Source organism: Chrysemys picta, chromosome 17, assembly GCF_011386835.1.
Source record: "Chrysemys picta bellii isolate R12L10 chromosome 17, ASM1138683v2, whole genome shotgun sequence".
In the NCBI taxonomy this organism is placed as follows: domain Eukaryota; kingdom Metazoa; phylum Chordata; order Testudines; family Emydidae; genus Chrysemys; species Chrysemys picta.
In genome coordinates, this window is record NC_088807.1 from 6058018 (window position 1) to 6083071 (window position 25054).

The following is a 25054-nucleotide window of genomic DNA, read 5'->3' on the forward strand; positions in this document are numbered from 1 at the left end:
TCTCCTGATTTGTAAGCCAGTCTGGCGATTTTCGGGGTCTGACTGGTGCCGTTGGGGTTAGCAGTGCTGCTTATCCGTGCCCGTTTCTTCAGTTGTTGGCTGAACGCCCGGCCGGGCCTGCCCAGGATACCTGCGGGGGCTGGGGGGGAGGAGGGGGCAGTTCCAGGCCACAGGAAGGCTCATGGAGAGGGATGGCAGGGTCCCCCTGGCTGCTCCCAGGGAGGGGAGGGAGAGATCCCCTAACCTGCGGGCAGGGGCTGGTGTGGCTGATCCCAGGGGCCTGGGGATGGAGGAGGGAGCCACATGGCCACCACAGCGGCTCTCTGCAGGCAGCAGGGCCCTGGGTGCCTCCCCAGCTGCAGTGCGAGGGGAGGAAGCAGGAAACTGGGCAGGGCTGGGCCAGGCTGGGAGGGAAACGGCTTCAATGGCAGGAAATGCTCCCCTTGATAAGTCAGGCCAGAGCTGTGCGGGCTGGTCCCTCCCCCGGCCTGGGTCTGTCCGGGGACCCCCTGCCCCTCCCCCGGCTCTGTCCTGGGACCCCGTTCCCCTCCCCTGGCTCTGTCCAGGGACCCCCTGCCCCCCAGCTCTGTCCTGGAACCCACTATCCTTGCCCCCCTGTTCTGTCCTGGAACCCCCTGTCCCTGCCCTCCGGCACTGTCCTGGGACCCCCTGTCCCTGCCCTGCGGCTCTGTCCTGGAACCCCGTGTCCCTGCCCCCCCGGCTCTGTCCTGGGACCCCCTGCCCCTCCCCTGGCTCTGTCCTGGGACCCCCTGTCCCTGCCCCCCCCCGGCTCTGTCCTGGGACCCCCTGTCCCTGCCCCCCAGCTCTGTCCTGGAACCCCCTGTCCCTGCCCCCCCCTCGGCTCTGTCCTGGGACCCCCTTCCCCCCCCGGCTCTGTCCTGGGATCCCCTGTCCCTGCCCCCCCCGGCTCTGTCCTGGGACCCCCTGCCCCCCCCCCCGGCTCTGTCCTGGAACCCCCTGTCCCTGCCCCCGACTCTGTCCTGGGACGCCGTGTCCCTCCCCCGGCCTGGCTCTGTCCGGGGACCCCCCGTCCCTCCCCTGGCTCTGTCCTGGCACCCCCTGTCCCTGCCCCCGGCTCTGTCCTGGAACCCCCTGTCCCTGCCCCCGGCTCTGTCCTGGGACGCCGTGTCCCTCCCCCGGCCTGGCTCTGTCCGGGGACCCCCCTGTCCCTCCCCTGGTTCTGTCCTGGCACCCCCTGTCCCTGCCCCTGGTTCTGTCCTGGGACCTCCCCTGCTCCTACCTCAGCTCTGTCCTGGGACCCCCGTCCCTGCCCCCCAGCTCTGTCCTGTAACCCACTGTCCCTGCCCCCTGGCTCTGTCCTGGGATCCCCCATCCCCCACCTCTGTCCTGGGACCCCTTGTCCTTGCCCTTCGGCTCTGTCCTGGGATCCCCCGGCCTCCTGGCTCTATCCTGGGACCCCCTGCCCCTCCCCCAGCTCTGTCCTGAGACCCCCCTGCCCCTACCCCCTGGCTCTGCCCTGGGACCCCCTGGCTCTGCCCTGGGACCCCCTGGCTCTGCCCTGGGACCCCCCTGCCCCTACTCCCCGTCTCTGCCCTGGGACCCCAGCTCTGTCCTAGGACTCACCTGCCCCCATCCCCCCGGCTCTGTCCTGGCACAAGCCCCCAAACCTCTCCCCTCCCACCTGTTGCACTGGCACAGCCTCCACATACACATGCTCGTGCCCTGCTCACACTTGCAGAATCTTGTGCCAGCCTGTGGAACTGCCATGTCCCCTTGCACGCCTGCCTCCCACACCTGCCCTGCCTCCTACCCTGCCCTCCTTGTGCCCCCTCGCACCTCCGCTCCCTTGTGCAACCAGTGACCATCATTCACCCCTGCCTGGGAACTCTCCATTGTGCCCCCCCCATCCCACCCTCCTCCTCCAGGGGAACCCCAGGTTAGCAGGAGGGAGAAGCACCTGGTACCAAGAGGAGGTGACAAAAATGATTCCCAGGAACAGTCCCCCCCCCGCCCCATTCGACTGCCTGTGACCTCTGCCCCAACCCATGGCCTGGGGCCAGCACTCACCACACCCTTTCCTGTTTATCCAGCCTTGATTAGGCCTTGGCTGGGACAGGCCCTATTGTTTTCAGGGAAGCCAGTGGGGCTTTGTCACAATCCAGGGAAGCCTGATCCTGGGGTGCAAGGGGAAGAGCGCTGAGGGGGGCCTTCCTGAACCTTGCCCAATGGGCAGACAGTTGAATGGATGCCCCCAACAGTTCATAAAACTTTCCTCGTGCCCCTTGAGGAGTCCACAACTCTCCCCCCCCCCCCCACCACCATGAGGCAGGGGAAGAGGTCACAACTGCAGCCACTTCTGGGGTGGGACACAGCAGATGTTTAACAACCAACAGCAACCCTGTGCTTTCGGATAGGAAGTGAGGAAGGATACAATCTCTAGATGAAAGTGGGACTAGAACCCAGGAGTCCTGACTCCCAGCCCCACCTGCTCCCATCAATAAGAATGTAAGAAAAGCCAGACTGGGTCAGACCAATGGGCCAGATAGCCCAGGTGGCCAGTGCCAGACACTTCAGAGGGAATGACCAGAACAGGGCAATTATCGAGTGATCCATCCCGTGTCGTCCAGTCCCAGCTTCTGTCAGTCAGAGGCTTAGGGACACCCAGAGCATGGGGTTGTGTCCCTGTACATCTTGGCTAACAGTCATTGCTGGACCTGTCCTCCAGGAACTTATCTCATTCCTTTTTTAACCCAGTTATAGTTTTGGCCTTCACAACATCCCCTGGCAGTGAGTTCCACAGGTTAACTGTGCACTATGTGAAGAAGAACTTCCTTATGTTTGTTTTAAATGTGCTGCCTGTTAATTTCATTGGATGATCCCTGTTTCTTGTGTTATGGGAAGGAATAAATAACACTTCCTTACTCACTTTCTCCACCCCAGTCATGATTTTATAGACCTCCATCGTATCCCCCCTTACTCGTCTCTTTTCCAGGCTGAATAGTCCCCATCTTTCTAATCTCTCCTCACATGGAAGTTGTTCCAGATCCTTAATCATTTTTGTTGCCCTTCTTTCTACCTTTCCCAATTCTAATATAGCTTTATTGAGATGGAGCGACCAGATCTGCACGCAGTATTCAAGGTGTGGGCATGCCATGGATTTATATAGAGGCATTATAATCTTTATCTTATCTATCCCTTTCCTAATGGTTTCTAACATTCTGTTCGCTTTTTTGACTGCCGCTGCACATTGAGAGGATGTTTTCAGAGAAATATCCACAATGACGCCAAGATCTCTTTCTTGAGTGGTAACTCTAGCTAATTTAGACCCCATCATTTTATACGTATAGTTGGGATTATGTTTTCCCATGTGCATTACTTTGTATTGATCAACAATGAATTTCATCTGCCATTTTGTTGCCCAGTCACCCAGCTTAGTGAGGTCTCTTTCTAACTCCTCATAATCACCTTTGGACCCTATCTTGAATAGTTTTGCATCATCTGCAAACTTTGTCACTTGTTTACCCCCTTTTCCAGAACATTAATGAATATGTTGAACAGCACAGGTCCCAGTACAGACCCCTGAGGGACACCACTAGTTACCTCTCTCCATTCTGAAAACTGACCATTTATTCCTACCCTTTGTTTCCTGTCTTTTAACCAGTTACTAATCCTGGAGAGGACCTTCCGTCTTATCCCATGACATCCTAAATACACTATATCCACTGGATCACCTTTGTCCACATGCTTGTTGACCCTCTCAGAGAATTCTAATAGATTGGTGAGGCATGATTTCCCTTTACAAAATCTGTGTTGACTCTTCCCCGAGATATTATGTAGGCCTCAACTGCTCTATTGTGTCCAGTTCTGGGCACCACATTTCAGGAAAGAAGTGGACAAAATTGGAGAAAGTCCAGAGAAGAGCAACAAAACTGATTAAAGGTCTAGAAAACATGACCTATGAGGGAAGATTGAAAGAACTGGGTTTGTTTAGTCTGGAGAAGAGAAGACTGAGTGGGGACATGGTAACAGTTTTCAAGTGCACAAAAAGTTGTTACAAGGAGGAGGGAGAACAATTGTTCTTGTTAACCTCTGAGGATAGGATAAAAAGCGACGGGCTTAAATTGCAGCAAGAGAGGTTTAGGTTGGACATTAGGAAAAACTTCCTGTCAGGATAGTTAAGCACTGGAATAAATTGCCTAGGGAGGTTGCGGAATCTCCATCATTGAAGATTTTTAAGAGCAGGTTGGACAAACACCTGTCAGGGATAGTCTAGATAATACTTAGTCCTGCTATGAGTGCAAGAGACAGGACTGGATGACCTCTCAAGGTCCTTAAGTCCTATGATTCTATGATTCATCTATGTGTCTGATAATTCTGTTCTTTACTATAGTTTCAACCAGTTTGCCTGGTACCGAAGTTAGGCTTACCAGCCTGTAATTGCCAGAATCTCCCCTGGAACTTAAAAAAAAAAAGGAGGGGGGCATTACTTTAGTTTTTGGTGACTTGTTACTTTTTAATTTATCAATTTGTTCTAAAACCTCTTCTACTGACACCTCAAAGTGAGACTGTTCCTCAGGCTTGTCACGTAAAAAGAATGGCTCAGGTGTGGGAATTTCCCTCATGTCCTCTGCGGTGAAAGACCGATGCAAAGAATTCACTTAGTTGTCCCACGAACACCTTGTCTTCCTTGAGTGCTCCTTTAGCACCTCCATCGTCCAGTGGACCCACTGATTGTTCAGCAGGCTTCCTGCTTCTGATGTACTTGAAAAAACGGTTTTTGGCTCGTTGCTCTTCACCATCATTTTTATACTTGACTTGCCAGAGTTTATGCGCCTTTCTATTTTCCTCTGTAGGGATTTGACTTCCAGTTTTTAAAGGATGCCCCTTTGCCTCTAACTGCTTCTTTCACTCTGCTGTTTAGCCAGGGTGTGTGTTTTTTGTGGTTATCCTACTGCTTTTTTTTAAATTTGGGTTATACATTTAAGTTGAGCCTCTATTATGGTATTTTTAAATAGTTTCCTTGCAGTTTGCAGGCATTTCTCTCTTGTGACTGTTTTAGGTTCCGTTTCACAAGCTTCCTTATTTTTCCGCAGTTCCCCTTTTTGAAGTTAAATGCTACTGTGACGGGTTTCTTTGGTATTTTCTCCCCTACAAGGCTGTTAAATTTAATTACATTATGGTCACTGTTACCAAGTTCAGCCAGGGCCAGATTTAGGGCCAGGAGACCCAAGCGTCTACCTGGGGTGCAGGACTTGGGGTGCGCCAGGCTCGGGGTGCTGTTTTTGTTGTTAGCGACAAAAGGGAAACTAGAATGTTTGAAGTGACACGTCTCAGGTATTCTGTATGTGGATTCATTTTTCACTAGCCTCCCAGAATGTTCTGGACCTGTGTAGAATAAATATGGATTTACAGATCCTAGCATCCAAATTTATCATCTTCTAGGACAGGGATAAATCAGGCATGCAAATCGTGTATCAAAGTCATGAAATGGGCTACAAACGCAATAAAAATAAGGTATTCAAAAGTTTAACAAATGGGGAGGGGAGTGCCAAAGATGCTCCTCGCCTGGGGTGCCGTTTGGTCTAAGGCCAACCCTGGGTTCAGCTATAATCACCTTTTGGACCAGCCCCCGTGTGGTACTTAGGACTAAATCAAGAATTGTCTCTCCCCTTGTTGGTTCCGGCAGGACTAGCTGCTCCAAGGAGCAGCCATCAATGGTGTCTAGAAATTTTATCTCTGCATCCCATCTGGAGTTGACATGTACCCAGTCCCTATGGGGATAGTTGAAATCCCCCATTATTATTGGGATTTCTATTTTTGTAGCCTCTCTAATCTCCCTGACCATTTCACAGTCACCATCACCATCCTGGTCAGGTGATCGGCAGGATATTCCTACTGCTGCACACTTATTATCCAAGCATGGAATTTCTAGCCATAGAAATTTGAGGGTTCAGTTTAATTCATTGAAGATTTTTACTGTGTTTGATTCTATGCTTTCTTTCACATGTAGTGGTGCCACACCCCGACCAGCACGACCTACTCTGTCATTCCTATGTATTTTGTACCTTGGTATTACCGTATCCCACTGATCATTGTTCCACCACGTTTCTGTGATGCCTATTATAGCAATTTCCTCATTTAATACCAAGCACTCTAGTTCACGCATCTTAATATTTAAACCTCTTACATTTGTATATAAGCACTTACAAAATTTGTGAGTATTTAGTTGTCTGCCTTCCTGTGATGTAATTGAACGGGTCTCTTTTTCCTTCGACTGTTTCTCTACAGTTCCTGCCTGTACTTTACCAACTTCTACGCTCTCTTCTTTACTCTTCCCCTAAGGGATGTCTCTGTCTGAGCCGTGGGCTCCTCTGCACCTTTCGGCCTTCCCGACAAATTTACAAACGCCTCTATGACCTTTCTGATTTTACACGCCAGCAATCTGGTTCTGTTTTGCTTTAGGTGAAACCCATCCTTCCTTGTATAGGCTCTTCCTTTCCCAAAAGGTTCCCCAGTTCCTAATAAACCTAAACCCCTCCTCCCAACACCATTGTCTCATCCGCGCATTGGCAGAGACCCTGCATCTCTGCCTGTCTAACTGGCCCTGTGCGTGGAACTGGAAGCATTTCAGAGAAAGCTACCATAGAGTTCCTGGACCTCTTACCTAGCAGCCTAAATTTGGCCTCCAGGATCTCTCTCCTACCTTTCCCTGTGTCACTGGTACCTACATGTACCGCGACCACCGGCTCCTCCCCAGCACGGCACATAAGTCTGTCTAGATGTCTCATGAGCTCTGCAGCCTTCACGCCCAGCAGGCAAGTCACCATGCGGTTCTCCCAGTCACCACAAACCCAACTATCCATATTTTTAACAATCGACTCCCCCATTGCTATTACCTGGCTCTTCCTAATAACTGGGGTCCCCTCCCCTGGAGGGCTCTCCTCAGTGTGTCTGGAAGGAGGGTCCCAACGATGGGATCATATCCCTCCACTCCAGCTTAATGCTCTCCTTCCCCGAGCCTTCCCTCCTCCTCAGCAGCACAGACTGGGGGTGGGACCCACTCTGCTGTGCCCCAGAAAATCTCCTCTCTGTACCTCTCTGTCTCCCTCAGCTCCTTCAGTTCAGCCACTCTGGTCTCCATAGCCTGTGCTCAGTCTCTGAGGGCCATGACTTGCTTGCACCAAACCTACTCCTCTCCCAGAGCTGGGGATAGAACAAGGAGTCCTGGCTCTTGTCATCGTCCCCCCCCCCCAGCCTCTAACCAGTAGATCCCACTGCCCTCCCAGAGCCAGGATAGAACCCAGGAGACCTGACTCCCAGCCCCCTGCACTAACCACTAGACCCCACTCCACTCCCAGAGCTGGGAATAGAACCCAGGAGTCCTGGCTCCCATCCCCCCGTGCTCTAACAACTAGATCCCCAATCCCTTCCCAGAGCCAGGATAGAACCAAGAGTTCTGACTCCTAGCCCCCTGTTCTAACCACTAGACCCCACTCCCCTTCCAGAGCTGGGATAGAACCCAGGAGTCCTGCTCCCGACCCCCCCGCTGTAACCACTGAGAGATGTGGGATGACTCTGGTGGTTTGTGCATTGGTGGGAGTGGCCTGCGGTAGTGTGTGGATGGCTGTTGCGGTTTGTAGGGTTGGTGCTTTGGGGAGAGCGGTGGGCAGTGCTGGTGGCGGTTGGTGGTCTGTGCTCTGGTGCTGCCGGTGGATTGCAGGGAGGGAGGTGTGTGGTGTGGTGAAGGAGGTTTGCGGTACTGTGGGCCGTGGTTTGGTGCATGTGGGTTGTGGTGCCACAGGCTGTGGTGTTGATGGTCTATTGAGCGTGGCCTGTGGTTTGGTGAGCATGGGCTGTGCTGCCGTGGTGCTATGGGCTGTGGTTGGCGAGCATGCATTGGTGGTTGGCGAGAGTGGGCGTGGGCCATGGCATCGTAGTTGGTGAGGGTAGGCTGAGGGCCATGGTTGGTGAAGGTGGGCTATGGTGCCATGGTGTTGGTGGTTGGTGAGGATGGGCCGTGGTGCCATGGGCCGTGGTTGGTGAGGGTGAGAGTGGTTCGTGGTGCCATGGGCTGTGGTTGGTGAGAATGGGCATGGACCATGGCGTCGTGGTTGGCAAGGGTAGGCAGTGGTGCCAGGGGCTATGGTTCGTGAGGGTGGTCCGTGGTGTTAGTGGCTGTTAAGGGTGCGCCATGGTGCCATAGGCCATGGTTGGTGAGGGTGGGCACGTGCCATGGGCTGTGTTTGGCCAGGCTAGGCCGTAGTGTCAGTGTCTGGCCAGGGTGGGCTGAGGTGCCATGGGCCGTGGTTGGTGAGGGTGGGCTGTGGTGCCATGGGTTGTGGTTGGTGAAGGCGGGCGTCTGCCATGGGCCGTGGTTTCCGAGGGTGGGCCATAGCATCGGTGGTTGTCAAGGGTGGGCCATGGCGTCACGGGTTTGGCTGGCTCGGAGAGGCCGGGGTTGGTCATAGGATGGGGAGGGGGTTACATTTTGAGCCAGCCTGAGGATCCGTGACTCATCCAGGGCCCTCCCCCCATTTCCCTCCTGTCTTCTCCGAACCTCTGATGCTGTGTGGGGATGGGGGGATGGGACCGGGCCTCCCGCTGCCCCCCCCCCACCGGGATCCTTGAGCCCCTGATGCCAGGCCCTGCGCTGGGCCTCAATCCTCGCTGTGGGGCAACTGGGGCCCCCCTGCCAACTCTCCTCCTCCCCTTCCCGCCTGGGGCCTCTCACCCCACCCCGGATGGGGGAGTTCATTGCTGGGGACAAAGGGTCCCTCATCGCCCAGGTAACCGGCGGATGGCAGATGAGGGGGTGCCGGTTGCCATGGCGACAGGCCCTTAAGCCTCCATCACGGCTGCTGGGGGGGGGGAGGGGGTTCCAAAACGCTGCAGGTTGCCATGGTAACCCGGCTGTGCCTGTTTTGTTGAGGCAGCAGCTGAGGGGGGAGGTTGGGGGGAAAACGGGCGGGGGGAGGGGGCATGGCGAGGGGCGGGGGTAATGAGGGGGATGGGAGATGTGGGGAAGGAGGGAGAGTGGGGCCATGCGGAGGGGCAAACTGGGAGGAGCGGGGGGACGTAGCGGGAAGGAAGGAGGAAGAGAAGGGGGGATATAGGGAGGGGGAAGGGGATGCAAGGAGAGGAGGGGTCTGGGGAGGAGAGAGCTGGGAAGGGGGATGTGGGGAAGGGAGAGAGAGGGGAAGGGGATGCGGGGAGGGATATGGAGAGGGGGATGTTGGCCAAGGAGAGGGACGTGGGGAGGGGAGGGGAAGGGGAAGGGGGAGGTGGGGAGCAGGGACATGGGGAAGGGGATGTTGTGGGGAAGGAGAGAGACCAAAAATCCTTGGTTTCCCTCCCTCTCTCTCCTCTCCCCACCCCCAGCTCCCCCATGCAACAGCACTGGCACCAGCTGAGGCATTTGCTCCCCAGGGCTGTACCCCACACCCTGGGGATGAACCTCCCTGCCATGGGGATCAAATGCTTTGCAGCGATTGCACCCAGAATCCCCAGCCCCAAAGCCCTAGACCCTAAGCTAAAGGGGGAGCGCCAGGGGTCTCCCCCGGCTCTGGGTGGGGAGTGGAATCTAGTGGTTAAAAGGGGCGGGGGGCTGGGCATCAGGACTCCTGGGTTCGATCCCCAGCCCTGCCACAGGCTCAGTGTGTGACCTTGGGGAGGGCAAGTCCCAACCGCCCTCAGTTTCCCCATCAGCCGACAGGAGAGGTCACAGGGTGGAGGTGAAAGGCTGGCATTCAAGGGAGATGGGGGGTGCTAAGAACTCCCTTCCCTGTGGGGGCTGACACCAGCCCTGTCCCATGGTCAGGGTCCCGGAGGGGAGCAACGGGGCCCTCGTTGGCAGCCCTGCCAGCTGTTGGCTTTAAACAGGCAGCAGCTGGCGGGGCATGTCTGGTGCGCGTTAACCCTCTATGTGCCATGCTGGGCCACTCTGGAGCGGGGGGGGGGGGGGGGTTGGAGAGGGATGGGACGCAGGCAACAGGTGGGCAAAGGGAGGCCAAGGCAGTGGTGGCTGGTCAAGACCTAGGTGTAAATACACCTGCTGGCACACTCACTCCTCCTCTTACACCCGCATCCTCCTCATGCCTGCGTGCACACTTTTCCCTCTGCAATCCGTTGTCCCCTGCACACCCACTCGCACACTCATTCCTCTGGCATCAATTGTTGCTCGCTTACACACTTCCTCTCGTCTTGCACACTCACCTTCCTCCATCACCCCCATTCCTTTGGTCTCAGTTCCCTTACACACTCACTTCCCTTTTGCACACTCACCCCTTTGGTGTCAGTTGTTCTCCCCTTTTGCACGCTCCCTCCCTGTAAGCTCACATCAGCGCATCCCTCTCCAGCTTGGTGCCCTCTGTGCCCAGAACTCTGGGTGCTAACCTGCCCATGCTCTCCCCTCCCCAGGCACCACAGAGCGGGTGTGCCTCGTGCAGGGCACAGCCGAGGCCCTCAACGCCGTCCACAACTTCATCGCCGAGAAGGTGCGTGAGATCCCCCAGTCCGTGGTGAAGCCGGAGTCCGTCAACATCCTGCAGCCGCAGACCACCATGAACCCGGACCGCGCCAAGCAGGTGAGATCCGGGGGACTGGACACTCCCAGGCAGTGGTGGATTAGCCACTGGGCCAACGGAGCCCGTGCCCAGGGGCCCCGGCCAACTGGGGGGCCCCTGGAAAAAATCCGTTGCCAGGCAGCGGAAGCCCCGAGCCCAGGCTGCCGGGCGGGGTGGGGGAAGCCCCAGTTCCCCGAACCCACTCCCTGGCAGAAGCTGCGGGGTGGCAGGGGAAGCCCCCAGCACCCTAACCCCATCCCTGGAAGAAACACTGGGCAGGCAGGGCAGGAGAAGCCCCAGCGCCCCGACCCTGGTCCCCCACAGAAGCACCGGGGGTGGTGGGGGAAGCCCCAGTGCCCAGACCCGGCTGCGGCCCCGGGACTGGAGGAGCACTCGCTCCCTGCCACGGCCTCAGGGCTGGGGGAGCTCTCACTCCCTGTTGCGGCCCTGAGCCATAGCAGGGAGACAGAGCTTCTCCAGTCTTGGGGGGAGGGCAGAAAGGAGCAAACAGGTTGTGGGGCCACAGTGCGGGGGCAGAATGGGGGGACCCTGGGTGGACCAGGGGCGGGGCCCAGGGGAGAGACAGAAAGGGGTGGGGCCATGGGCGGGGCTGCAGGTGGAAGGGGCGGAACGGGGGTGGGACCGCAGGCAGAAGGGGTTGGCAGGGGTCCCCCACTTGCTCTGGCCGAGGGCCCCGGGAAACCTTAATCCGCCTATGCCCCCAGGGAGCAGCCAGGACTCTGCGAGGGAGGCTGGACTCGGGCAGTCCCTGTGATTGTCCTGAGCTCCCCAGATCCCAGATAGCGCTTCCCAGTGTCACCACACTGGGGCTGTCAGCAGCACACACTGCCCTCAGCAGGGGCGGTACACACCCTCCTGCACACCCATTGTAATGTGCAGGGGCTGTAACACACCTATTAGCCATCAGCAGCCACAAAGGCCTTGAGGTCTCTGGGACGCTGTAGCGTGGGGCTAGGGCAACACTGCCCAGGGGTTAGTGCAGAGATTGCTGGGGGGCAAGTGGAGTTTCACAGTCCATCCCCCCCAACCTCCCTCGCTGGGGTTCTGGGTTCAGAGCCTGCCTCTGGCCACACATGAAGTGAGTTGGTTGGGTCTCTTTTTGAATAGGGAATTTGCTGCATTCTGGGATAGCCAGGGACTGCGGGTTGGGAGAAAGGAACGCCCAGGGCTGGGATAGTGGCAGGCTGCGGGTCAGGATTGAGGGACACCGGCAGAACTGGGAGAGGTGGGGGCAGTGCTGGGCTGGGGCAGTGGGTTGGGATTGAGGGGCACCAGCAGAGGTGGGGGGGAGCCCAGGGCTGGGCTAGCAGGGGTCTGCGGGTCTGGATAGAGAGGCACTGGCAGAGCTACAGGAGGGGAGGAGCCCCGGGCCCGGGTTGTGATTCAGGATCGGGTCCAGGGGTCTGGTCCAGCATCCCCGTTGGTCACAAAGGCCCCAATAGACTCTCCCCAATCCTCACCCCCTCCCTTAAGGTCCTCATGTGACACCATCCCGTGCGAGGATGAGCCATGTCCAGACTGGGGCCCACGTGGTGGCCTTTGCCCGGACGCCGGGGTCCCCTCGGGACAGCATTTGTCATTCCCAAGAAGAAAGAGATGACTTCATGTCTCCTTTGGCCCACCCTGTCCATCCCCATGGGGCCGAGAGGGGAACATCCTCTCAGTCCGTTCCCCCCGGGCGGGGGGGGGGGGGGGGGCGGGGTCGTCCCCTCCAGGCCATTCCTCCCGCAAGGGCAATAGCTATTCTGGTCTGTTTCCCCAGATACACAAGCCCAGCCCCCGGGGTCAACAGGATTGTAGCAAGGTGGGAATTCTATGGGTTAGGACCAGGGACTGGGGACCAGGATGCCTGGGTTCGCTCCCCAGCTCTGGGAGGGGACGGGCTCTCTTGCGTTAGAGCAGGGGGCCTGGGAGTCAGGACTCCTGGGTTCTATCCCAGCTCTGGGAGGGGACGGGCTCTCTTGGGTTAGAGCAGGGGGCCTGGGAGTCAGGACTCCTGGGTTCTTTCCCAGCTCTGGGAGGGGACGGGCTCTCTTGGGTTAGAGCAGGGGGCCTGGGAGTCAGGACGCCTGGGTTCTAATCCTGACTCTTGGCTTTAACTCCCCTTCCCCTCCCCCCAGGGAAAGGGGATTGACACTGCCCATGTCCTCGCTCCCCGAGGCCCCTTTGCCCTAGTCACCTGCATCCTGTTGTCCCTCCTGTCCGCTGGGGACTAGGTCTGATCACAGCCTGCAGCCTCTCCCCCACCCCCCCGATCTCTCCCCACAGCACAGGTCATCCTGGGAAGTCCCTTGCCAGGGATGGAGCTGTGGGGGCACCGGGTCGGCACCCTCACCCCCGCCCAGGCCTGGCTGCTTCAAAGGCAACAAGGGCTCACTTGACTTTCCTGACTGTGTCAAAGAAACAGGGCGGGAATGAGTCTGACACCTCCCTCTGCCCGGCACACTTCTGTGCCGCTCCCCACAGCGCCCCCTGCTGGGAGAGGCTGGGGCTGGAGGAGCCGGGAGCTCCCCCCACAGCCGGCTCCTGCCCCGCTCCCCACAGTGCCCCCTGCTGGGAGAAGCCAGGGTTGCTAAAATCTCCCAAGAAATCTCCTGTTGAACAGGATGAGGTGCGGGTCTCTTGCCCCTTTGGGCCCCTGGGGACATGGCTCACCCTGTGCCACGTCATCATTCCTCCCCCCCAGCCTCCTGCATGCCTTGAAACAGCTGATTGCTGCAGGTGGGAGGCGCGGAGAGGGAGGGGGAAACGCTGATCGGAGCACCCACGGAGTCAGCGCTTATGGCTGCGGGTCAGGGCTGAGGGGCACCGGCAGAGCCAAGCTGCAGCTCTCTCCTGTGGGTTAGTCTGGCCCGACAGCGGGGTCGGGGCCTGCATCAGAGCTTGTTACGCAAGAGATTTTCTCGGCTAAGTCGCTGTGGTGTTTTCCTTTGCTCCTGGGCTGCGGTTATGTAATAGGGTGGGGAGGCTGCATCCTCCTCCCTTCCCAGGCAGAGCCCCCTGGTCTGCCCCTAGCCCCAGGCTGTGTCACTGCAGGTGGCCAGTCTGGGAAGGGCCCAAGGACAGCCTGATTGAGGCCCTCCAGGCCAAGATCATGCCCCAGCCCTTCCCTGACCCCCTCTTAGGCCTGGGTTGTACCTAGGGCTGGGTGCACTGAGCTCTGGGTGTACCACTCTCTGGGTGTGCTGGATGCTGGGTGTACCGAGCTCTGAGTGTGCCTAGGGCTGGGTGTGCCTAGGGTTGGGTGCACCGAGCTCTGGGTGTACCACGCTCTGGGTGTGCAGGGTGCTGGGTGTACTGAGCTCTGGGTGTGCCTAGGGCTGGGTGTAGCGAACTCTGGGTGTGCTGGATGCTGTCACTGCTCTCCATGGTGCTGAAGGGGAACCCAGCTCCGGCCAGCAGTGTCTGGGCAGCACCCCTTCCCAGCTCAGCCCACGTGTCGCTGGGAGTCGCCCAGCTCTCTGAGTGGCCCCTCTGTGGAGACTGGAGCACGCTTGTCTCCACGCGGCGCTAGGGGATGTGCTGCAGGGAGCGGGGGACGGGTGATCCTTGTATGTCATATGGAACCCCAGAGGGGGCTGAGCTCAGCACTGGGGGGTCCCTGTATAAATAGCCCTACACCCCACCCCAGAGGGGGCTGCAGCTCGGCATTGGCGAAAGGCAATGGAAGCTGCTGGAGCTCATCCCCCCCCCCCACTAACCCTCCCCCCCCGTCTCTTCCCCTCGGCAGGCCAAGCTGATCGTCCCCAACAGCACAGCTGGGCTGATCATCGGCAAAGGGGGTGCCACGGTGAAGGCCATCATGGAGCAGTCGGGGGCCTGGGTGCAGCTGAGCCAGAAGCCGGAGGGCATCAACCTGCAGGAGCGGGTGGTGACGGTCAGCGGGGAGCCCGAGCAGATCCGCAAGGCAGTGGACATCATCGTGCAGAAAATCCAGGAGGACCCACAGAGCAGCAGCTGCCTGAACATCAGCTACGCCAACATCACCGGCCCCGTGGCCAACTCCAACCCCACCGGCTCGCCCTACGCCAACTCCACGGACGTGCTGCCGGCCGCCGCCGCCGCCGCCACCGCCTCGGGCCTGCTGGGACACACCAGCCTGGCCGGCGTCGGGGCCTTCCCGGCGGCCCTGCCGGGCTTCTCCGGCAGCGACCTGCTGGCCATCAGCACGGCCCTCAACACCTTGGCCAGTTACGGATACAACACCAACTCCCTGGGGCTGGGGCTCAATTCTGCCGCCGCCTCTGGCGTGCTGGCCGCCGTGGCGGCTGGCGCCAATCCTGCCGCGGCCGCTGCCGCCAACCTCCTGGCCTCCTATGCCAGCGATGCCTCCGCTAGCACCAGCACGCCAGCCGGCGCTGTGGGGGCCTTCACCTTGGGCTCCCTGGCGGCCGCCACCGGGGCGGCCAACGGCTACCTGGGCACAGCCTCGCCGCTGGTGGCCAGCTCCTTCCTGGCCACGGAGAAGTTAGTGGAGAGTGCCAAGGATATGGTGGAGATCGCGGTGCCAGAGAATCTGGTGGGGGCCATCTTGGGCAAAGGGGGCAAGACGCTGGTGGAGTATCAGGAGCTGACGGGCGCCCGGATCCAGATCTCCAAAAAGGGAGAGTTTATCCCTGGCACCAGGAACCGTAAAGTCACCATCACCGGCACGCCGGCAGCCACGCAGGCCGCCCAGTACCTCATCAGCCAGCGAGTGACGTACGAGCAGGGGGTGCGAGCCACCAACCCGCAGAAAGTAGGGTAGGGCCGGAGGGAGTCACCAAAGGGAGAAATCCATTTTAAACGTCAAACAAACAAACAAACAGGCCCCTCTCCCCCACCCTGCCCATCCCCCGCACGCCCCCAAACATGCATCCCCTCCAGTAGGGAGGGGTTCCCCCCCAATCTAATGACCAGCTCCGATCCAGACGCGATCTCCGGATCGGCCCGCGGACCTTGCCGTGCGTTCTGTCTGATATGTATATATTGCACTTCTTTTTTTTTAATAGAAAAAGAAAATGGGTCAAATTTTCTCTTTATTTCCTTTCTTTCTGGCCCCCCCCCCAGCCAGACCTCCCCCACCCCCTGCTCTCTCTATTCAGGGAGCAGATCGCACTTTGGGGAGTGCATCCACGTAAGACTGGGGGGGGGGGAATTGGATTTTGATCCATAATTGGGGGAGGGGTGATTGGCGCTGATCTGGACCCATGTTGAGACGACGGGGGGTGGGGAACGGGGTCTTGGCGTGAGCCACAGTTGCCGTAAATCCCCCACATGCCCCCTCTGTAGCTGGGTCTTATTGAACTTAAGCTGTGACGCGGCATTTCACTGATGCGTTTTATTTTCGGCGTGTAGATAGTCAAATTGTGTTGAACTCGGGGTGGGAGGGGGGTGTTAAGTTAGGATTGGGGGTGGTTTTTGTGGGCTGGGGGGGTAGTTATTCATATCTTCAGCAAAAGTGGGGGGACACACTCCCCCTCTTCCTCCAGAAAGAAAGCAACATGTTTTAAAAATATCTCTAGGTGCGTAACTGGAAAGGTGGCTGCGCTGTCCCCGTGGGGAGTGGGGGTGGGAGTCTGTCCATGGCGTAGCCACAGGGCTGGGTTTTGTCATCTCGCTCGGCAATGTCTGCCAGACCGGATGATTGGAGGGTGGGGAGATAAGGAGCAGAACATGAAGCTGTGACAGCATGCATGGTGGTCTGTGATGTAATGTGGCGTAGGGGGCTACTTCCTGTGATGTCATAGGCTACTTCCTGTGGCACTACAAGTGTCTACCAGTGATGTAGTATGCTACTTCTTATGGTGTAGGAGGCTACTTCTTGTGATGTCATAGGCTACTTCCTGTGACATCACAAGCATCTATCAGTGATGTGGTATGCTACTTCTTGTGGTGGAGGAGGCTATTTCTTGTGATGTGATAGGCTACTTCCTGTGACATCACAAGTGTCTATCAGTGATGTAGTATGATACTTCCTGTGGTGTAGGAGGCTACTTGCTGTGGTGTAAACGCCTGCCTGAGGCACGTCAGGCTGCTTCCTGTGATGTCATAGACTGCTTCCTGTGATGTCATAGCCTGCTTCCTGTGACAGACGGGGCCAAACCGTCCGGGTGTGGTTTTATTTTCCTTCGGGGCTGTTCTGTAAATGCTGGTGTCACATCCATCTAGGGAGGAATCTCTCCCCCCACACCCCCAGGGAACGCGAGCGGTGGAGCCCGTCCCGCCGGAGCAGCGACGGGGCAGGGAACCCAGCCATCGCCGCCGCTCGCACAGGCCCCGGGCGGTTGGCATGGCCAAGAAAGTGAAGCACTAGGCAGCTACCACTCAGTATTAAAGCCCGGCTGGGACGATGGCTATTTTCTCAGCCTCGGGGGTGGATATCGGTATCTTCTCAAGCCGTGGACCTCACGACTGGCCCCGTTGCTCCAGGGAAGGGACATGGCTCCTCTCCCTCTTCCTTAGAAACCCCCACCCCACCCCACCCCTGCCTCCCCCAGGATCTCTTTGATGCCTCAAGCAGTATTATCACCTTGAGCCAGCCAAGGGCTCCCCCTGCTGGCAGCGCAGCCTGTGGGCAGCGTGGAAAGGCCCTGGTTCAACATATCAGCGACTCAGGGCAGTCCGTGAGAGCCGGATGCCCAGTGGCCCTGGGCTAGTGCCGGGGTATCCATTAGCCCCTGGGCTAGCACTGGGGTCAGGCCCAGTAGCCCCTGGGCTAGTGCCAGGGTATCCATTAGCCCCTGGGCTAGCACTGGGGTCAGGCCCAGTAGCCCCTGGGCTAGTGCCAGGGTATCCGGTAGCCGTTCTGTGATCAAATCCGTGGGGCCATTCTCCACACTGTGTTTACAGCTGACCCCTTGTTAATGCCCCGCTTTTGCCAGGGCCCTCCAGGGCTTCTGGAAACAGGGATGTTTTCCTTTCCACCCGCCTCCACCCCTGTCTGCACTGGCTTGTTATTGCAGGATCCTTCGGAAGCTTTTTGGCTGAACAGGCTGGCTTGTTAGTGTAATGTTGCTCCTGTGTGTCAGGCTTCTTCCATTGGTGTGTTATTGTAGGGTTGCTCAGGAGCCCTGGGTTATATACCCTGGCTTGTTATTGTAGGGTTGTTCAGGAGCCCTGAGTTGTATACCCTGGCTTGTTATTGTAGGGTTGTTTGTGATCCCGGGGCGGGTTTGTTATTGGAGGGTTACTCACGAGCATTGGAAGAGGCGGGAGTGAAATGAGCATATCACCGGCGGCGGGTGGTGGGGGTGAGCGGCTCTGCGCCAGTGCCGTGCTCGGAGAGACCCCACCAGAGCCGGGCCCCTGTGCCTGGGGGGACGGGCCGTCGGCTTAAGCGCTTCATAGGTCCCAATGCAATCACAGCCCCTAGAAGACCCCTCCCCCCGTCTGACCCCTGCAGGAACCCCATTGCCTCCCCCGCCCTAGGGACCCCTCCCCATCTGACCCTGTCACCCCCCCCCAACCCCAGTTAGCATCGGCACTTATCCCATTATCCTCCCTACCTGACACTGGCACTTACCCCATAACGCCCCCACCCCAGAGCCCAAAGGAGCCCCCTCCCAATGTGACACCGTCCATTCACCCCCCACCCCAGGGGCGAGCTGTGGATTTGTGCAATATTTTACCCTGGGAAGGAGAATCTCTTCCTGACCCCCAGCTGGCCGTCAGCCTGGGCACAGGCGGGTTTGCTTTGCATGGCCCTTTGCAGGCTCCAGAGCTCACCGGGAAGGTGCATAAGAGGCACCGAGAGGGCAGCCGTGTCCACGTTGCTCCAGCAGGTAGATGGTTGGACAGGAATTGGGGACAGACTCAGGGGAAGGGGCTAGCGGTGGGTCTAGGATGTGGGCGGTGGGGGGGTGGGGCCTGCATGTTAGCTAGCAGAGATCAATCATTTTCCATTCGTTAGCCGGGGGGGCTGAGGGAGGGGGGGTTTGTAACCTTTTAAACTAGGGAACAAAACAAATGTGAAAATATTTACTACTAAAAAGGAAGCAATATTTAAGTAGCATCTTGCACTGAATCTCGGAGGTGAGATGAGAGGCAGAGAGGCAGGGCCAGGAGAGCCGGCCCTTTTACATGGGTCGGGCCAGATCCTGCGCTGGGGTCAACAGGCCTTGCTCCGCCCCCGTGGGGAGCTCCGCCCATTCCTGCCAGCTGTGGGAGCGTCCCGAATGGTTCTGGGATCTTTTGTGTCGAACAAAACGTGCTGCTGTAGCCTATGACGGGGGTGTTGCATATCAAACTTTGCAAAGGGAGGCGGGAGGAGGGCTCGGGAGGTGGTTTTTGTGCCAAAATATTTGTCTGTCTTTTTCGATACATGCCTGCATAGAGTGCCTGGGACAGCCCTCACTGGAAATGCCAAGGTCAGAGCAGGGCTGCAAAGGGGCAACACCAGCTCACAGAGGGATTACCCGATTTAACCCCAAAACTACTCCGGTGGCCCAAGGCTATTCTGGAAAACCTACCCCATTGCTGGGTAATACAATTCTGGGGTGTTTTTAACATGGCATCCTCGTTAAAAAGACTACCGCCATATCCGAAAACACCACAGTAACACCACCCCAGTAACGCTACGATAACCGGTAATGTTTTCAGAAAGATACCCGAATAAAAGAACGACACCAATACCCTATAATACTACAACACCCCGAAATACTTCAGTAACACTACGATAATCCAGAGTGTTTTCCTACAGGCACCCGTCCAAAAATGCTCCGGTAATAGGCTTAAGTACTTCAATAGCATTAACCTGAGCTTTCAGTCACTGTTGTAGCAGGCTAGAAGGATACCTTTGTAAAGTGAAACGTTCCAGCATTCTTCAATACAGTACTGTCCCAAATACTGGAATAAATAGAATTAGTCGCAGTTGGTTAGAACGAAAAATGGGAGTTATTTTTAAGTTCTTAACACAAAACCATTTGGGTTTGCTTGACATGTCTAATTTTGGGGGAAATTTTTCTAAAGATACTTTTCACGAACCCCCCCCCCCCCGAATTTTGACTTGCCATGTTTTCATCCAGCCCCTTTGGATTGACCAGCTTCCTCGCAAGGTGGAATAGATTAGGCAACATCAAAAAGGTATTTTCCTGAACTTGCCCATATTTAAAAAAAATACCAAAAATTATTATTATTGTTATTAGATGTAGAGCCCAGTTGGGGCCCAGGACCCCCTTGTGCCAGGCGCTGTACGTTTTTATTACTATTAGGTGTATGATGGTAGCATCTGGGAGTCCCAGTCGTGGACCAGATCTGCCATGGACACAGAACAGAAAGACGGCGGCTGCTACTATTAAAAAAACTACCCGGGCAATTAGGAAGATGAAAAATCTGTCAGTTTTCAAATGTGACGGGACAAAAATACCTTCCAAATTTTCCAAATCCCAGTGAAATTTACACAACATTTCCTCCCCGCCCCCGCTGTTGGAGCTAACCTAGAGTGAGATGTGGCATTTGGGGCTAACACTTTACAGTGCCATGGTGTTTTGGATGAATGCTAGGCTACCTGAATCAAAAATACTACAGCATTCACCAAGCTCACCCCAAATACTGCAGCAATGTTACTATGAAAGGCGTCATATTCAGACTATTACTCTACAACGCTGGAGTATTTTGGATCCTCCCTGTACAGTGCTAGGAGACGCTTCTAAAAATACTGTAGCATTGTTCATTAACCCAGCAAAATGCTGCAGTAACATTACTATGAATTGTACCCGACAGTGCTGTAGTGTTTGGGATCACCAACAGAATGCTATAAGCCTACTGTTATACTCCGCTATTCATCAATGATACTGGTGTATTTTGGGGTCATTCCTGTAGAATGTTGTAAGATGCCCTCCTAAAAACTCCTCTTGCAAATCATTACTCCAGCACTCACCAGGAAGCTCTCAAAATGTTGTAGTAACATTGTTTCAAGGTGCAGCATTTGACAGGGTTGTTACTCAAATACTGGAGTGTTTGTGGCTCATCAGTAAAGGCAGTGAGGCCGAACGGGTAGAGAATTGGAGTAGAACTGGGTTCTGTTCCCAGCTTGGCCTGCTGGGGGACATTGGGCGTCCCAGCCCTGTGCCTCAGTTTCCCCATTAGTATAATGGGCATAAAGGTAGCGACCTCTTCTGCAGAGCACTTTGAGCTCTACAGAAGTAATGGGCTATACAAAAACTAGGTGGTATTTATTGCGCAAAGCAAACCCTTAGAAAATACTAGTGTTCACCAGGACGCCCCAAAATACTGCAGCAAGGTGTAGCATCTTGGGGCTAATATGGAGTATTCCAGGCCATTCCTGAGGGGATCCGTTCCCTATGCGGCATCTATCTGAAAAAGACCCGACCGTTTTTTTGAAGTGCCAAACTTTTTATTTATAGAGAACATGCAGCTATTAAAGGGGGGGGGGGAATGAAGTTTTTAGATGTTCTACAAGATTTAAAAAAAAATTAAAAAAGGGAAAAAAATAAAATAGAAAAAGAGACGTAAACGATAGATCATGTTAGTGGATCTGAACCCTGGGTCCTTTCTTAGCGGCTTTTAAAGAAAATTAAATAAAATAATAAAAAAAATAGCATAATAAACTAAAAGAGAGAGTCCTAGGGCCAGGTTGCCCAAGGGCTTTAGACACCTATCTGCATCGTTAGGTGCCTAAAGCCCTTCGGCAACCTGGGCCCAGGTCTCTGGGCTATCGCCTCAGCGACTAGGAAGTGAGACATCTCCATCGACAACGGTTTGCTGGCCCCGTGGCGTCCCGCCTTGCGGCTCCAGGGGACGCCAATGCAGTGTCTTGTATCCCGTCCCCCCGGCCCTGCTGCTGTCTTGTGGCACAGGAGGTGGGGGCAAGGGCTGCATTCGGCGGGCTGCACCTTCACCCGGGGTGTTGAGCTACCGGAGGGGAGTCGGGGCCACTCTTAACTTGGGTGGCTCAAGGGCGCGGGGACCGGAGGAGGGCGGCAGAGGCTGGAATTTATGGGTCGGGGAGATGAGTGAGGGGCCCTTGGAAATCAACCTGGGGCTGCCGTCGGTGCTGGCCGGGGGCTGCTTGGAAGCGGGAGAGCTGGCCTGCCTGCCACGCATGGGGTGCTCACCCAGCCAGCAGGCCCCTCCAGCCCCTCTAGTTTAGGCTTTATCTAGTCCCGATGCCTCCGCGTGCATCAAAGCCAGGACTGTGGGGGGCGGAGGGGGAGGGGAAGATCCCAATTCCCCATTGGCATGTGGGGGGCTTTGGGGAGATCAGCTCCCTGCCCAACTGGTGCAGAAGCCATCTCTTCCTCCCCAGGTCCCTCCCAGGCCGGAGTGCCAGCCAGGGACTGGGGCTGGGCCCGGCCTGGTTGTGGGCCCCCTCTCCCTTTTCCCACCCTTCCCCCCATCTAAACAGCAGCGGTTCTTGAATGTGATGGTTCCCTCCTGGACCCGCTTCTCCCCCACCCCATTCCGGCTCCGGGAGCCTTCGCAGTGCCAAATGGAAGTCGTCTTTCCTCTTCCCCATCCTGCTTGGAAGGGCAGCAGCGGTGGAGGCAGAGCCAGGCTGTCCCCGCTCTCCCCGGCCTCCACCCTCAGCGGAACGTGGGGGGCGCTCTCGGGGCAGGAGGGCGAATCTGATTTGCTGAGCCCCGGCGCCCTCCCTTCCCCACCCCTCTTGTATTTAAAGGCAATAAAGTCTGAGACTCAAACAGGAGGGGCGGGAGTTGGTGGGGAAGCGGGTGGGATTTGCTCTGAGCCCGATCCGGGTCCCCTTGTGCTGTGCGTGAACTCTTTAGGACACGGCATCTCTCTGGGAGTGTACCACGTGCCCCGGGGGTGGGGGGAGTGCAGGATCTCAGCTGGGAGGGGGGGGACAGACACCCCTGTCTTGTTTCCATTTGCTCACCAGTACCTGTTCCCTCGCATTTACCATGTCACTGTTTGATCTCCCAGAACGTGATATTGACCAGAGCAGAAGGAGGCACCAACACCTCTGTCCCCGATCTCTGTGTTTGTCTCTCCTGCCTCCTCTCTCCAGTGCCAAGCAGTTCCCGATCATCCTAACTCCCTTTTAATTTCTGTCCGGACATCCATTCGGAGCACCCCTCCATACACATCGATGAGTTCAGACACACTCGCAACACACAAATCTCTATAAATATATATAGGCCAACTATATATATCTATATATCAAAAAGCTAATCAGCGAGGGACTAAAGACACAGTAGCCGGCTACCTCGGGACTGCTTTTCTAAATCCACACTCATCTTCTGTGCATCGAGAACATTTCTAAGCTGGTTGCTTTTCAGAGACAACCTGTCACCAAACTCTGCCTCATCTGAACGGGATTCATCTCGAATTTTTGTCGCTGCTGCGGAGAGCCATCCTGTTTCCAACCACCGTCTCCTGAACTTCTGACCTCCACCCCACCCTCATCTTGAACTTTTTAATGCCCCACTCCTCCCCACCCCCCTTTTCTGTGTCCATCAAATCTGTTTTCTGGATCCCCCCCATCTTCCATGTTAAAAAGACCAACAAAGCAATTCTATATCTGATAATTCTCTTTCTAGAGCTATAGATATAGAAAGGAAGCGAAGCAAAGACTGTTGAATGGCCGCACGTTGGCTATTAACCTGGACGATCAGAGATCATCTCATTTTTCCCAGGGATGTGGGGTGGGGAATGTTTTTTTTCCCCCCTTCCCTTTAATCTCATTGCTTCATTGTAAATACTCCGTTTTGTTCAATTGTCAGAGGGGGAAACATTTTGTGTTCGACGTCCAAGAGGAGCTGGTGCATAAAAATGTTGGTGCTTGGACGGCGAGTGTGGGGCGAAGCTGTCTCAGAGAGAGAGAGGCTGCCGAGGGAAAGGAAGTTTGGCCTGTGACCCTAACTGTCAGCCCCACGGCCGTTCCTGCATCCAGCCATTGCAAATGGACTGACACGCAGCCCTGAGGTCAGCTAGAGGGGTGTCTCTGAACAGATGAAATTCTTTAGCTCCCTGGTGCATCACTAAACCAGCTTCGCAGCTAGGGTGAATCCAACGGTTCTACTGATGCCCAGGTGGCTGTGTTGACAGGTCCCAGCTGAGGCTGGTGTATTTATTCTGGGGAAGGCCGGAGACCCAGGAAGAATAGCTGCTCTCGTTTCTTCTCAAGGGGATGGGGAAGCGAGATGAGGCAGGGACGAAACCGGGCAGGCCTTGCTGACGCATTTCCTGCACCGAAAGTGGGTGGTTTGAGTGGGCTGGGAGTCAGGACTTTTGGGGTCTGTTCCCAGCTCCGGGAGTTAGGATAGCGTAGGCACTAGAAGAGTGGGCACAGGAAGCCAGGTGTCCGGGGATCTGCTGCCCCTAGGAGGGCAGCGGGGTTTAGTGGATAGAACAGGGGGAAGCAGAGAGGTTTCGGCGACCGGGTCACGACCCCAATAGCCATTTCAGCACCCAAACAACGGCCAGATCTAGATGCTTAAGTCAAAGTCAAATGCAAGTTATGTGAAAGTGAAGGGCCTGAGATCTATGATCTCTTCTGGCCTTCAACTCCCTGAATTTTTCTTGGATGGCAACGCCCGTCCCAGGGAGACAGTTGATCGCTTCCCCGGCCCCACAGCAGAAGAATTCTGGAACTCTCCAAGCCCAGCACGTTTTATGAAACAGCCTCTGGTCATTTTTTCTCCCTCTCCATTGACTCTCTCTTTAACGACCTATTTATTTAAATCATTCTTTATTATTTTTTTTTCTGGGCATGGGTGGGGGGTGGGAGGGGGGGTGATCTGCTAAAGGGAAGGGTCGAGACTATATGTCATTGTTTTAAAGAGCCAAGACCTCCATTACCATGGCTAAGTAGCGAAATCTGAGTGTTCCGGTAGGTTTGTGTGTGTAAAGTTGTGTATTAACTTGTGCTTAGTGGAGTCAGCATTTTTAGTGCTTAATACTATTAACTCATTTCTGTCATGATAAATGTTCATTCACGGCATCACTTCCGTCTTCTGTTGTCGTTTTTTCTTTGCATTTCACGACACTTTTAACCCATTACTAATGGAGCGAGGCTGGCAGGGTTGGAGGGTGGGGGGGAATTGGAGCCCCATCCCAGGCCAGGATGCCACTGGGTGGGAGGGGGCAGAGGGAGCAGAGGTAGACAGTGGGGAGGGGCAAAGCCCCACAGTGGTATTGGTAACACTCTGGGACAGATTGATCAAAGTGTTTCGTGCTGCTGATTGGTGACGTATTGAGGACTCTAGGCCAGATCCTCCATGGGCGGGAATCAGCAGAGTGCCAGTGAAGTAGATGAATTGGTGCCGATTGACACCAGCTGGGATCTGGCCCATTGACTCCAACGGTGCTATGGCCCATTGACCCCAGCTGGGATCTGGTCCATTGACTCCAACGGTGCTATGGCCCATTGACACCAGCTGGGATCTGGCCCATTGACTCCAACGGCGCTATGGCCCATTGACCCCAGCTGGGATCTGGCCCATTGACTCCAACGGCGCTATGGCCCATTGACACCAGCTGGGATCTGGCCCATTGACTCCAACGGTGCTATGGCCCATTGACCC

General features: G+C 56.2%; 1 protein-coding gene across 3 annotated transcripts in view; it reads left to right on the plus strand.

Moving 5' to 3' along the window:
- NOVA2 (NOVA alternative splicing regulator 2) overlaps positions 1-24474 on the plus strand; it is a 43113-nt gene extending 18639 nt beyond the window's left edge. For 2 of the 3 annotated variants that reach the window (XM_005283741.4, XM_008173992.4), the window contains exons 3-4: positions 10399-10565; positions 14296-24474. In XM_005283741.4, coding sequence (XP_005283798.1) covers positions 10399-10565; positions 14296-15312 — 1184 coding nt within the window. In that variant the 3' untranslated portion in view covers positions 15313-24474. The remainder of the gene's footprint in view (positions 1-10398; positions 10566-14295) is intronic. The other variant, XR_010593531.1, reaches the window with a different exon arrangement.
- The last annotated feature ends 580 nt before the right edge of the window (positions 24475-25054 follow it).